The sequence below is a fragment of the Marmota flaviventris genome, chromosome 12 (genome assembly GCF_047511675.1).
Source record: "Marmota flaviventris isolate mMarFla1 chromosome 12, mMarFla1.hap1, whole genome shotgun sequence".
In the NCBI taxonomy this organism is placed as follows: Eukaryota; Metazoa; Chordata; class Mammalia; order Rodentia; family Sciuridae; genus Marmota; species Marmota flaviventris.
The window spans coordinates 46,935,446-46,950,247 of record NC_092509.1 but is presented as its reverse complement, the minus strand read 5'-3'; the positions used below and the strand labels follow the sequence as shown (position 1 = coordinate 46,950,247).

The following is a 14,802-nucleotide window of genomic DNA, read 5'->3' as shown; positions in this document are numbered from 1 at the left end:
TTTATATTAAATACACTATGTATAGAAACTTATTCATATTCATTTTCACAGGGAAGACTCACATTATCAGAAGACGCACATTTAGAGCATGAGAACAGCCACCAGCAGGGGTGGCTGATTAGATTATAACTCTTTCCTCACACTTACTCCTGCCTCAGTCCCTGGAAATGTTTACCATCCATCACCCTTTCTCTGCCATCAGCATTTTCTATTCTTGTTTTCCATGAGGTCTATGGATTCCTTAGAGCCTGTTATGTCCTTATAATAATTATTAAACTTGAATTCTCAAAGGGGAATTAAAATAATTTTTACCATTTTCCCAATTTCCTTATTAATTTTTATTGGGATTCAAGATTCAGGAAAAACAGTGTTTTCTGAGAAATGCTGGGAATTCCAGTTAAAACCGAGTCCATCAGAGGGAAGGAATGTATTGTTTTTGTGGCAGAAGTGTCTTCTGTTTTCTTATGCATGCCTGTAACACTGCATCCATGCAAAGGGTCTTTGTCAATTTCATAAAAATGTACACAGGCTATTTTATATGCCACCTTGAAATCACCTCAAAGCCTGGAAAAGTATCCTTTTGCAGCCTAACAGGCACATAAATACCTTTAAGTATGCAAAGCTTCTGGAAAATGCCTTTGGCTGATTTGACCAAAGATGTGTAAAAGCAGAAAAAAAACCATGAGGTGAGTTGAAATGGTTTTTTCCACAAGTACTTCTGGAATCCAGCTTTAGACAAGGCCTAGATAGAATCAATATTTGCTATTCGAAGTCAGAAATGAATACTAATCTACTTTTGTCAAGCCACTACCCTCCATTCAAGAACTTAAATACATTATGCGGGCCAGTTGTCATGTAAAATATTTTCATACATCACCTGACTTGAGAGAGAAATGGAAGTAGGCCAATACATATTTTTATCACCTACAATGTATCAGACAGCATGATACATATTTCAAATGTGTTTTCAATTCTACAGTACAGGTTTCATTCACTTAATCCCATGGTTTAAGAAAATTAAGGCTCAAAATCATAACTTTTCAACAGCCACCCTTCTTGTAAGTGAGACAGCTTAAAATTTAAACTCAATCCAGCTTTGAAAAACCACGCTCTTTCTATCCCCTCACACTGCAAATCATAAAATGGCTGCAAATCACAATCTTGTATGTGCCATGCCCCTACTCCTCAACCAGGAGAGAAAACTGGTACCAGGCAACCTGACTGCTCCCTAGGACTAATCTTGAAACCTCGGGGTAAATAAGACTTTCTCCTATGCACACTTAAATAACAACATGGGTAGTTTCTTATTTGAAAGAAACATAAAATAAACTTAGATGCAGACTATATATTTTGGTGACAGTATTTAAAATGAACTTTGTAAATATGGTACAAAAAAAAGTATTTCTTACCTTTAAATATTTCACCAGCTTCTGAATTTGCCAATATTCCGAAGGCAAATCTGCATTTGCTTCCTGACGATGATCAGGTTGTTCTTCATCTTCTTCACTTTCCGAAGAGCTCTCACTAATAGTTTCTTCAATCTTATCGACACTCTTACTAAGAACAACAAAAAATCCATGCATATAAGCCAGAACATAAACTTGGTTAGAATGATAACATTTTAGGAACATGCATATAAGTAATAGATGTACCAATACCTTCTGTGATTTCTTAGAAAAGAGAAAAGTTTCTCCATTTCACTCAAATTTGGAAAGGTCAACACCAGTGAATCGTGATGTTATGTTTATATAACAAACTACCTACAGTGATCATGCAAAAAAGCTATACAAAGAGATGCATCCAAAAATATTACAGGCAATCCTGTGTATGATTGTTCATAGAAACTTTATTTTTAATAGCTCAAAACTAAAAACAACAAAAATATCCTTCAACAGGTAAATTATTTCAATTTCAGAGTCAACCTCTGCAACTTAGCAAGGCCATAAGCAACTTAGGGACCCTATCTCAAGATAAAAAAAGGCTGGGAATATAGCTTAGTGGTTATGCACCCTGGTTTAATCCCTAGTACCCCCCTCAAAAAAAAGCCTCTAATTATCATGCTAACTAGCCCAGTATGGGAGGGTGGCTTTAAAGAGCTGGTCATGCCATCAGAAACATACTGAAGCTGTACTTTTCCATGTGAAAGAGATGGTCTTTGCTTTTCAAGTTTTCCATGTTTTTCCTCTTGGCTGTCTTTTGCTGAACTTTTATGTCTGAAAAAAAGAGATCTTTATTACTTTATGCTAAAAAATAAGAAATAAAAGTTGCATGAATCATATAGAAATGATCCATCATTTTCACGCACCCAAATGATGGGTGTTCCTGAGACAGAGAATGATGATTTCCAACCTCACCTGACGTCCCTTTTGTTTTTCAAACACAGCCACATATTTTATATACTGAAGAAACTTTCGGTCCAGTACTTCTTTGTACTCTAACAGATCTTCACACTAGGTTGCTATCATTGTATAAGTCCTCCAACCCTTGCCTTTTATAGGTACTTACTGCTCTCAATTAGAGTTGCCTGTGGCTTCTTATTTTTCTCCACCTAATGCTATAACAGAGCCTGCACCTGGTTTTCCAGGTATTCCCAAGTTTAGCACACTCCTTAACACAAACTCTGTTCTCACTAAATACTTAAGTAAATTCATAACTGAAAGAATAAGCATCTGATAAAAGTAGCATTGGAAAACTCACTTTCCAGTTAACAGAATTACCTATACATTTTTTCATTCTCAAACTTACTCTTTCAAGTAGAAACACAAATTCAACAAAATTGATGAGAATCAGATGAGCAAATATGTCTCCTCTTTCCATAGGGCTTATCCTTCCCAATAGTTATGGATTTACTTCCAAAAAGAATCACCCTGTAGTTACCAGTCAGGGTACTGGTGTGACCAACCAGGAGCCAGTTCTTAATCATGTGACAACATAGAACATCAAATATAGACTAAAATTTGTAAGCTATTGGCTAAATCTAAAATGTGCTTGCTATAGTTTGGACCTTACATGTTCTCCAAAGTCTCATGTGTTTAAAAGATTGGTCCCTAAGGCATCCTATTGGAAGGTTGTAGAATCTTGAAGAGGTGGGGCCTACTGGGAGGTCTTTAGGTCACTGGGAACACATCCTCATAGTGGATTGTGAAAATTCAGTCACCTTCTCTTTCTCTCTTTTGCTTCCTGGCCTTGAAGTAAGTGGTTTTGTTCTACCACTTGCTCCCCACCAATGACATCTGACAGTTGAGGCCTAAAAGCTTTTGGTTTACTGATCATGGACTGAAACCTTTAAAATCAAGAGTCAAAACAAACTTTTCTCTTCATAAGTTATTATATCAGGCATTTTGTTATAGTGAGAGAAAGCTGACTGACACAAAGCTTTTGACTGTCTCAGCATTTAAGAAGCACTAGCTCTTTGGCACCTATTTATAAGAGGCCCCAAATGGAACTAATTTTATTTATTTCATTCATTCATCAATACAGTGTCAACTTTACATAGGCCTGTTAATATTTTTGAGACTCTAGTCTTTTTATAAGATGAGAATTGTTTATAGAAAAGACCTTAGTTATCCTGAAGGTTTCTCTACTTAACCCCATATTAGTTAATCATTTCGAAATTTCCTAACACATATGTAATCAGGGCCCTACCATTATGTTTATATCTTCTATGTTATTTCTCCACATATTTTTATCATCCTTTTCATGGTTATTTGTCCCAACTCACTATCTACATGAACATGGACTATGTTCTTCCCATCCATTCACAGTGCTCCAACCATGAACCCTGTAGCTATCAAATTTTTCCACTTGGAATAGAAAGAGGAGCAGAAAGGAATCAACTTGTATCATAGAAGGATGTAAAAGTATCTCTTTGTATTTTTGTACCAAGAAACAAAGTTCTGAAGAAACTAGATAAATAAGTGGTGACTAAAGAAGTATGAGAAAAACCCATCATACAAATGTCTACATACATTTTAAAATCAACTTTGGTTCTCCAATTTAAGCTTGGCTCCAATCTCTTGGCCATATGAGTCTTCACAAAACTGATTTCATTCTTCTTCGGTCTGTCTGAACTAGTGATAACTTTGCCAGAGACAGCTTCTTTTTCCTTGATCTGTTTTTCCTCAATAGGATTTTTTTGTTCTTCATTGAATGTAAATTCCTTTATAAAAATTTAAAAATAACTTTTACAATGTTATCACTTCTGAATTACCTAGCACCATCTGAAGATTAACCCTGGTGATAAATCCTAGAAAGGAATTTTCAGATGCACCTTCACAACCAAGGCCCCTATTGCAGCTAGGTAGACAGTGATGTGTTGTTTTTAAACTTGCACTTCTGCTGCAGCACATACAGATACAATAGCAGGATTGGACCAATATATTCCTCCCATCTCTAGAAAAAAATAAATTCAATCCCTATATGATTGGCATGTATCATGTGTGAATTGCTTAAACCAAGGGTGAAGAGAGTATTTTTATTTTTATTTATTTATTTTTTCAGTACTGGGAATTGAACCCAAGGGGTGCTCTACCACTGAGCTACATTTAAGGCCCTCTTTATTTTTTAATTGGAGTTGAGGTTGGCCTTGAACTTGAGATCCTTTTGCCTCAGCTTCTGGAGTAGCTGAAACTAGAGTCACCACCATGCCCAGCTCAAAGGAGGCATCATACAGAAGAAAAGGCATAAGAATTTTAAGAGAATTCTCATGAGAAATGATGAAAGTCAAAAGACAGTGATATCCTCAAAGTACTAGAAATAAAAGAAAAACAACAACAACAAAAAAAAACTGTCAACCCTAAAGATTCTACTTTGAGTCAAAAAGATTTTTTTTTGAAAAATGAAATCACAGAAAAACAAAAACAGAAAATTCTGAAGACTTGTGCTACAAGTCTACACATTTCTTTGTAGAGATCCATGTTTTCATCAAACCAGACAGAAACAAAGAAATGAAAAGTTTCAGAAACAGTAAAAAGACATACAAAAGGCTTGTGTGTAATTTTTAATCATTACTAATTGACTATTAAAGTCAAAATAACAATGTTTTGAGAGGTTTATAGCACATAAAAAATGTACAACAATAACATAGAGGATGGGGAGAAGCTTTCAAGGAACACTACTCTAAGTTTCTTAAACTATTTGAAATCATATAATATTACTTAAAAACAAACATGAAGGGGCTGGGGTTGTGGCTCAACGGAAGAGCACTCGCCTCCCACATGTGAGGCCCTGGGTTCGATCCTCAGCACCACATAAAAATAAATAAACAAAATAAAGGTATTGTGTCCAACTAACAAAAAAAAATACTTAAAAAAACAAACAAACATGAAAATTAAAGATATATATTTTACAGACCCTAGGGCAGCTATTTAGAAACTTTCAAAAAGAAATATAACTGATAAGTGAATAGCACAAAGAAATGGAGTCATTTTCTGAAGCTAAACTAATTGAAAAGAGGCAGAAAAAAAGGAAAAAGAACAAGAACAGATGGGACAAAGAAAACAATTAACAAAAAAGTAAATTTATATTCAACTGTGTCAGCAGTTATATCAACTTAATCTGATTTGAAAACCTCAATGAAAAGAGAAATCATCCAATTGAACAAAAAGCAAAACTCAACTATTTGTGTTCTGAATGAACTATATATAAAGGTATAAAATCATTAAACAAAAGGCTAGTGAAAATAGTTCCTGCAAACAGTAATCAAAAGGCAGACAGGACAGATTGCTGGAGGAGGATGGCAGAAGTGAACCGGGCAGTGAGTGCCAATCTCTTCACATTACTGAGAGGAAGAAGCAAATAAAAGCAGAATTGGGAGGTGGGTAACTACATTAATGCTCTAAGGCCTTATACTACACAGTCTGAGACCTGGAAAGACTGGAAGATAGATTACCAGGGCAGAAATCAAACTCAAGAGTACCCTAACCCAAACCTGTGGATTGGGGGCAGGGCATCAGAAAGAGAAAGCAAGAGGGGGTCATGGACATTCTCTTAAGCTTACCCACTTAAAAAAGACAAACTTTAAAGTGCAGACGTCTCCTAACAGTATAAACTACTTAAAACCAGATCTTGAAAAGAAAGCCGAACAGGGCTCCTAACCATCTTGTGGAGTCCACAGCGGACCAGTCAGTCAGTCAGTCACCCTCTTAAATCAACATGGTGTCTCCCCACACCTAGACGGCCCAAATTAAACCAGAGGGGAACCCCTGCAGTGGACTCTCAAAAGAATCCGGCCAGAAAGAACTTCTGGAAGGCCCACTGCTAACATAAATCTCAGAAACTCTTCTTCTACCTTCTCCTTCTCCACAAATAAGGAAAACAGAGTGGGCTGGAGGGGACCTGGGCCAAGGGAAGTGCAGGTCCAGCCCCATACAGACTCAATGACCCAGGCATGGGGGTCTGGAAACCTCTGTATAGGCTCCCTTCACTCATGCCACAATGAAGCAGCTCTGGCTGAACAAAGGCAAGTTGATTCACCAGTCACCACTAGCACTGGGGTGAGGCCCCATAGGAAGCCTAGGGACAGTCCCCAGGATCAAACCACCATACCAGAAGGAAGCTGTCTGAAAAATCCAGGGACATACAGACCCAGTAGGAAATTGCCAGAGGCTCTGCAGCCGAAAGGGCTGGATACCAGCCTTAATGGGGAACAGGGCATTGTTTGGATACTTGCAGGACCTTGCACCAGACTAATAAAGCTGAGGGAACCAATGCAGTGGAAACTAGAGTCCAGATGAATTGCCAGAGACCCATCACTACACACCTCAGAGAGCAGAAGCAGCAGGGAAAATACTACTATACCATAGAACACCTGTGGAAAACCCTCAACCAGTGTGTCAGTTCACACAGACAGCTTCCAGGATCTTCAGTACCGAGAAAAGAATTCAGCAGACGGGAACAGGTACACAAGTGACCCATCCCAGTGGCCCACAGCAAACATAGGGACGCATCAGAGCTGGCATCCTGAGCTTCTGCAGCATTAGAATCAGGCAACTCACAACACTGCTCCCTCTAATATCAATTTGATCATATAAATAATTCCTTGGCTTGAATGATAATTGTTAATCCAATAGCCAATATACCTCCAAACCATTTGGATATATTTCATCTAATTGTTTAAAGCATTAACTGGAATCAAGCTTCCTATCTTTGTTTTCCTAGCTCTGGTTTATACTTGTTTCTCATACCACCTACTAATCCTCTTGCACTATCCACTACTACCTCAAATAACACCATTTCATAAATTAAGCTTTTATAGCCTCTCTCCCTCTCACTCTCTCATTCACTCTATTTTTCTATTCTTCTTTATCCCTCCAACATTTGCACAAGTTTTCTTCCTCCTTTTAGCTTGCTTAAGGTTATAGTTAATTCATTAAATTAAACCTCTAATTTTTTGGCCTGTTCATAAAATTTATTATAGGTTTATATCTGAGTTTGAGGAACCACAGAGAACAATTACAACCAATTTTGTTTTTAAAAGTTTCAGAAGTATGAGACTTGACTCAGAAATGATTATAGTAAATAGGGCTCAGTGGTATCTCTTAAAGTGGAGCTAATATTGGGATCAGCAGAGGTCACACATTAAATTAAAATATCATAATCTAGATATCCACCCAACTGAGGGCCCTTAAGAGCTCATATTGTATTTCTTCACTTAAAAGAAGAAGTTACAACTATTACTGATAGACGTACAAACAATATGAAAAAGCAAGGGAACCATCCCAAACAACCCATAATACTTCAACAACAGACTTCACTGACATCACAGTAGAGGAAATCTCATAGATGGAATTTAGAAAATTCATAGTTGAACTATTGTATGAGCTAAAAGACAATGGAAGGAGTAAATTCAGAGAGAAAATACAGGAAGTGAAAGAACACTTAAGAGAGATTCTGAAAATAATCGAACAGAAATACTTGAAATGAAGGAATCAATAATTTAAAGTGAAAATTCAATGGAAAGCATCACCAATAGATTAAACTACTTTGAGAACAGATTTTCATGCTTTGAATACAAAGTATACAATCTTGAAAATAAAGTCAACCATAGTGATAAGATGTTAAGAGACAACAAACAGAATATTCAAGAAATTTGGGATAATATTAAAAGTCAAATTTAAGATTCATTAGGATAGATGAAACACAAACTAAAGGAATGCACCATATTTTCAATGAAATAATATCAATATCCAAACCTTAAAAACAAAATGGAAATTCAAATACAGGTGGCATATAGGACTCCAAATATATAAAATGATAACAGATCCACCCAAGACACATTATTATAAAAATGCCAAACATACAGAATAAGGATAAATTTTATAATCTGCAAGAGAAGTAAACCAATTCAGATTTCAGCTAATTTTTCAACCCAGACCCTAAAAGTGAGCAGGGCTTAAAATAATATATACCAAGCTCTGAAAGATAATGAATGCCTACCAAGAATACTATACACAGCAAAATCCAGCTTCTAAATTGAAAGTGAAATAAAAAGCTTTCCAGATAAACAAAAGCTAAAGGAATTTATAACTAGAAAGCCTTCACTACAACAAAACATACTCAATAAAATTTCATGAAGAAGAAATGAAATGTAAAACTGAAAACTAGCACAGGGAAGATTACACTAGAAGAATAGTCAATCAGAGGAGAATCAAATCCAGTTTAAACACTGGAAATATATAAATCATAATTGGAGGAAATAAATTCATCTCTCAGTAATAACATTGAATGTAAATGGTCTAAACTCTTCAATTAAAAGACATAGATTGCAGACTGGATTAAAAAACAAGACCCAATTAGCTGTCTGAAAAAGACTCACCCCACAGACAAAGAAAACCACACACTGAAGGTGAAAGGGATAGGAAAAAACATACCATCCATATGGACCTCATAAATAAGCAGGGGTTACCATTCTCTTATCAGATAGAGTAGATTTTAAGCCAAAATTAATCAGAAACAAAAAAGCATTTCATACTGCTTAACAGAATCATACGTCAACAAGACATGACAATCATAAATATTTATGCCCCAAACAATGGAGCATCTATGTACATCTATCTTCTCCAAACACTTTATAATCAGGTCCAGCTTCCAAGTGGTCCAACCCACAGACATAGGGCTTTTTTCTGTCTGGCTTTGGAGAAATTGAGAAATTCAGACCCTATGAAAAATATCTGACATAACATAGAAACGAAAACTAACAAAAAGAGACTTGAAAGAAAGTGAAACAATGCTGCAAACAATGTATAATTGTTAATTTTGGGTGTCAATGGTTAATTTAGGTGTCAGTGGTCAATTTTAGGTGTCAACATGGCTAAGGTAATTGTTTTGGTCAAATATGTTTAAATATTGCTATATAAGTCTTTTTCAGACATGGTAAGCATTTAAATAAGTAAACTTTGAATAAAATAGAGTACCTTCAATAATGTAAGTGGGTCTCATTCAATAAAGTAAAGACCTTTATGGGAAAGACTGAAATTTTCTCCCCAAGACTACATAAAAACCCTGCCTGATTTCCAACCTGCTACTTTAAGGACTTATGACTCCAGACTCAAATGTCAACTTTACCTTAGTTTCTAGCCTGCTAGATTGCCTTACATATTTCAGACTTACTGGCACCCACAACTGCATAAGCCAATATATTTTTAAAATACCTCTCCTTTCCTCTCTCTATCATTTTCTCTCTTTCCTTCCCTCTCCTTCTCTCCCACACTTCTCTATTGAATCTGTTTCTCTGTAGAACCATAACTAATACAAAAAACAAGCTTTAAAAAAAGCTGTCAGCAATATACTGGGAGAAGATAGAAAATTCATGAAACAAGTGCCAAATTCTATAAAAATTAAAATTAAAAAAAAAAAACAAGAGAGTTTAAAATCTGAAAACATGTACAATGTTTGGAAAATCAAGTAAAAAAAAATGTTTTCAGAAAGTTCGGCTGAGGTAGGGTGGGATGAGAAAAAAGAAAATCAGAGGATCAGAAAAGTCCGAGGCCCAATATCCAACTAACAAGAGTTCCAAAAAGAGATTAGAGACAAAAAATTAAAGATATAATGTGGAAAATATTTTTTTCAGTTCTATAGGACATGTAACTATTTATGAAAAAAAAAAAGAACTACCAAAAGCTGTACCATGAAGGTTAGAGAATGTCAGGGAAGATTTTAAGGCTTCTGAAGAGGAGAAAAGACAAAATAAGTAGATTGAATAGGGGAAAAGCCTTAAAATGCTTTAAAAAAAGATTTTCAACCATTATTCCAGAAACAACAACTGAAAAAGAATAAGAAGGATAGTTTCAAATGTGCTATCAATTTATTTTCATTTGTTTATGAGCTTCTTTCTCCCAGGAAGCTCACTAAATGTTGCGGTGCACCAAGAAAAGGAAAATTGAGCAGAAGACAAATTTCTCAGCAAGATGAAGGGCATGTATGAAAAACCCATAGCTAACATCCTACTCAATGGTGGAAGCCTAAAAGCATTTCCCCTAAGAAGCACATTCTTGTGCACATGTGCTGAACACTCATCGGGAGTGTCCTTAATCCAAGTAGTCCTTAATAAGTCCTTAATCCAAGTAGATGTGATCAGGGGATGACCACAAAGGATATATAGTCAGAGCTTCTAGGAGCCATCACCAGGGCTAAGTCTTTTGTTCTTAGTGTCATTCATTCAAAAGGAAAGAGGACAAAACCCTATTTAGAAAGCAATTTGTAATATTATGCTTATTGCCTAAAGAAAAATCAGAAACACTTTTTTAAAAAAAACTTTTATTTATTTTTATGTGGTGCTGAGGATCAAACCTAGTGCCTTACATGTGCTAGGTGAATGCACTACCACTGAGCCACAACCTCAGCCCCATCAGAAACACTTTTAAAGTATTCTTTTTATAAAAGTTATGTTATGTTGTGAAAATACTCTAATGAAAAACAATGTCCAAAAATAGGCAATATTATTCTCCCAATTTTTTATACCATAGAAAGCTCTAGCAAAATAATATAAAGTTGTAAAAGTTCAAGAGACTATAAAACTTACCTGTTTTGACATATTTTCTGAAAATATTGCTGACTTTTCTTTTAAAAGTGTGACAAGGTCTTTATAAACTTCACTTTTTCTTTCATAATCAATGTCCCCCTCATCATCTGTTTTGCCCTTTGAGAGAAAAAATTTGGTGCTGTGATTAAGGCAATAGGAATAAAGAACCTGATCAGTACAACACAACTGAGCCTAGAGACAGATTTGTTCTTTCCCGCGCCCCCCCCCCCCTTCTGTCTGTCTCTATCTCTCATCCATTCATCCATGTGGGAGTTCTATTTTTTTTTTTAAGATAGAATTTCACTGTGTTCCTCAGGCTGGTCTTGAGCTCTTGAGCTCAAGTGATCCTCCTGCTTTAGCCTTCCAAGTAGCTGAGAGGACAGGTGTGCACTGCCACGCCTAGTCATGTGACAGTCACTGTACATGAAACGTACAGACTAAACCCTTCTCCCTGAACGTAATATGATCCTTTCATCCATTCACTATCCATTCAGCATCTACTCAGTACCTTCCAAATGCAGGTAGAGAACTCTGCTATTCAGCAGAGAAGTAAGAACTCTAATCCTTATAATTCTCTACTGTGAAAAATGTACTGTGACATCAAAAACCTTAGCTGATGAAGTCATAAAAAGCCTCAAAGGTAGAATGTCACTACAGAAAAGGCTGTGTTTCTATTTATCATATTCTATTCTTGCTCTTCATGTAACAGGGCTCCATGGGTTCATTTTCCAGGGTAACCATCTCTGTGGAACCATCTGTCTGTCCATTCCTCTGCTGCTGTTCCTCTTCCTTCTTATCTCTTTTTTTCCCCATTTACTTTTTCTTTCCTATTATTCTGCCATAACAGATTATGTACATACATACTCAAAACTGCTGTCTGTTTTTAATCTTTTTAAACTATTGAATATTCTTATCATCCTTTTCAATTTTTAAACCTGAGAGGAATACTTAGATTTTTCCATATCAAATAAAATTGTATGTATGTAGATCAACAGCTTTTGATGGAAACAAAAATGCCGTGATTCCCCTCTAGGTCAAAGAAAATCATTCTTTTGCCTATTATTTTCTAATTAGACATTTTGTTTTTCCTAACTATCAAACCAAAAAAGCAAAATTGGGGTCTACCTTCTCTGTGCAGAAATACATGAAGTGTATGCTAAAAAGAAAAGCACCTAATAATAAAGGTGCACCTGAAGAGAGAGATACCTGCAATAACCATGGAAGCAGCACCAGCATTTTGGTATGAACCCAAGCCAAGATGTAACAGCTCCCAAGCTGTCCCCTATAACAGCTGGTCCTCATTGAGGATCTGGGTCCTCCTTGTGGAATTTTGCTTGTAAGTCCAAAATTTGCATTGATGATATTGAGGATGGCATGTTGCAGAGAAGAAAGCTAAGCTCCTTCTGGGGCAGAATTTAAAAAGTCTGATTTCCTCAACATGTTCTCCACCTTTAATATAAAGCTGATTTTTACATAATGTTTCCCAAGACAGCCTTATCTAAGCCACCAGCTTCCTTCAAAGCTTGAAAAGCATCTTTCCTGCAGCCTCCACTGGCTCAGGAGACCGGGTCTTGATCACTATATGATCTTCCTGGAGGGCAACAAGGAGCCCTCGGCCATCTTTCTTCCAGGGGAGCACAGAGGGACCCAGTGCACCTAACCACATTACCATGCAGAGTGCAGATCTCTATGCTGAGCACAGAGCATGTGAGACATGTACAGAAATCCTGGACCTGGTGCCACAACCACTGTTGCACCTGCACAGTCAGCAGTCACACTGTAAGAATTTTATCTGCCATCTCTTCAGAAAGTCAGTGCTGGAACCCCATCTCCTGTGTTGTCTCCCTTGGGCTTGAGCATAAGCCCCAATAACATCTCCTTTACTTGGTGAGGATTGCTATCTCAAATTGAGCAAAAGAACCCTAGATTGATTGACAACACTTATAGTTATTTCGGTGAATTGGGATGAGACCCAAAATAAAGTGTTCTAATACCGAAGATTCAAAAAGCTATGTGCTGCTTAGCTCAGAGGCCACACACCCAGACTCTGCTTTGTGATACTTGGACTGGGACTTTGCAAAGCTATACTTCTTCTTTGCCAGGTTAGGTTAGATTCAGGAGACAGGAAACTCAAGACTGAAAGCTGCAAGAAGAAGGAGGAAGATGCAACTTCCTGTTTGTGACCACTGTCCCTGATGGAGTCATTCCGGGAATGGCTCTTTACTCTTGGCATTGGCGACTGCTTTTAGAAGCAACTGTTGGTACCAATTTCCAGTTGTTGTTCCCACAGTCCCACAACCAGACTCTTCACACCCCCTCAGAAATATCACCATCAGCTGACCAGGACTTCATCTTCAATGTCCTGTTCCACCTCCAGATTCTCCTCAGAGCTCATCAGGTACCAGCACTAACTGAGAGGACCAAATCCCCAAAGGTCTGTGATCCGGTTTCATGGAGATTGTCTGGGCTCAGAGAGAATGAGCACAGCCTAGAAGTGGCCCTCTCTCCAGAGGTCCAGGTTCCCAGTGTTACGGGACACTTCCTCTAAGCTTTTACATTTGGATAATGCTCTCTGCTTCTCTTTGTCCCTTCAGCTCTTAGGATGGAAGCTGAAGTTACTACTTATATATTATCTCAGTGTCCTCATTTGCCCTTTCTTACCTTCAGTGACCATGTAACTAATCCATGTACATATTATATTAAGGAGATTTTAGTTTTATGAAGTGAAATGGGTCACTTCGAAGTCTGTTTCTTAGAAGGTTGACTTATATGACCTGAAATGATGAACAATGAAGCTGATTCTGGGACTATTCTGAATTTGCCCAGCAGAAGAAGAGCAAAGGAATTTGCTTCATTTCCATGGAACAGAATTCTATTCTCTGTGGTCATCAGAACTGAACGCAAGACATAAACCAGCATTTATGAAGACTTGTGAAGAACTTAAGTCAACTGGCTTTAATTATGTTTTTAAGAAATTACTTACACCATTTAAAAACACTCCTTCTGTGCTGCAAGTAATGCACAAAGCTTCGACATCGTGGGGTTTTACCAGCACATAACACATCTCCCCATGAATCTGTCGCCAAGGGGGGGCTCGACATCCATTTGAAAATTCATAATCTGAAAACAATCATCAAGTCACTAAGAGAAGCTCCACTTCAAGTTTTATAAAATGTGTTGGCATCAACAAGATACTGTAAAAGTTTTAAGTTTTCATTTTCTTAAATACATGATTCTGATGTAGCCAAGGAAAGCATTTTGGCAATGTAACTATGAAAAAGTAAATAAGTAAAATGCATCTGATACAAAACCTGAGGTATATTTAATAAATTCCAAGACTGTTTTTTCTCCTTTTCCTGAGAAACGTTGGAGCAGCTCTATATCTTTCTTAACAGTCACTGGATTTAGACTTATTTGCCTGCAATAAATGTTTAAAAAATTAGCTTAAGCACTTTAAAACAGAATCTACAGGAAATACATGAACACATTCCATTATATAAAAAGGAATCTCTCTTTTTTTGTAATTAAAATTTTAGTTAAACTTAGTCACATTTTAATCTTGTAACAACATTATCAAAACATCAATGAATTAGTGATTCGTGTTGGATGTAACACTAATTATATGCAAATATTCAAATATTCATTTCATTTTTAATAATGCCATACAACTAGAAAATACTATAAATATGAATACATTTGGAACTATACAAACTCTGTATGGTATTTGTGCTATAATCTAAGACTTTGTCATTGTCTTAAGAGTCTTTGAAAATAAATAATTT

General features: G+C 36.6%; 1 protein-coding gene across 1 annotated transcript in view; it reads right to left on the bottom strand.

The window, feature by feature from the left end:
• Odad2 (outer dynein arm docking complex subunit 2) overlaps window positions 1-14,802 on the bottom strand; it is a 162,031-nt gene that overhangs the window by 135,996 nt on the left and 11,233 nt on the right. Inside the window, exons 4-9 of the mRNA XM_027928670.2 lie at window positions 14,332-14,438; window positions 14,004-14,140; window positions 11,021-11,137; window positions 3,969-4,159; window positions 2,121-2,213; window positions 1,410-1,557 (exon numbers count right to left, since the gene is read on the bottom strand). Coding sequence (XP_027784471.2) covers window positions 1,410-1,557; window positions 2,121-2,213; window positions 3,969-4,159; window positions 11,021-11,137; window positions 14,004-14,140; window positions 14,332-14,438 — 793 coding nt within the window. The remainder of the gene's footprint in view (window positions 1-1,409; window positions 1,558-2,120; window positions 2,214-3,968; window positions 4,160-11,020; window positions 11,138-14,003; window positions 14,141-14,331; window positions 14,439-14,802) is intronic.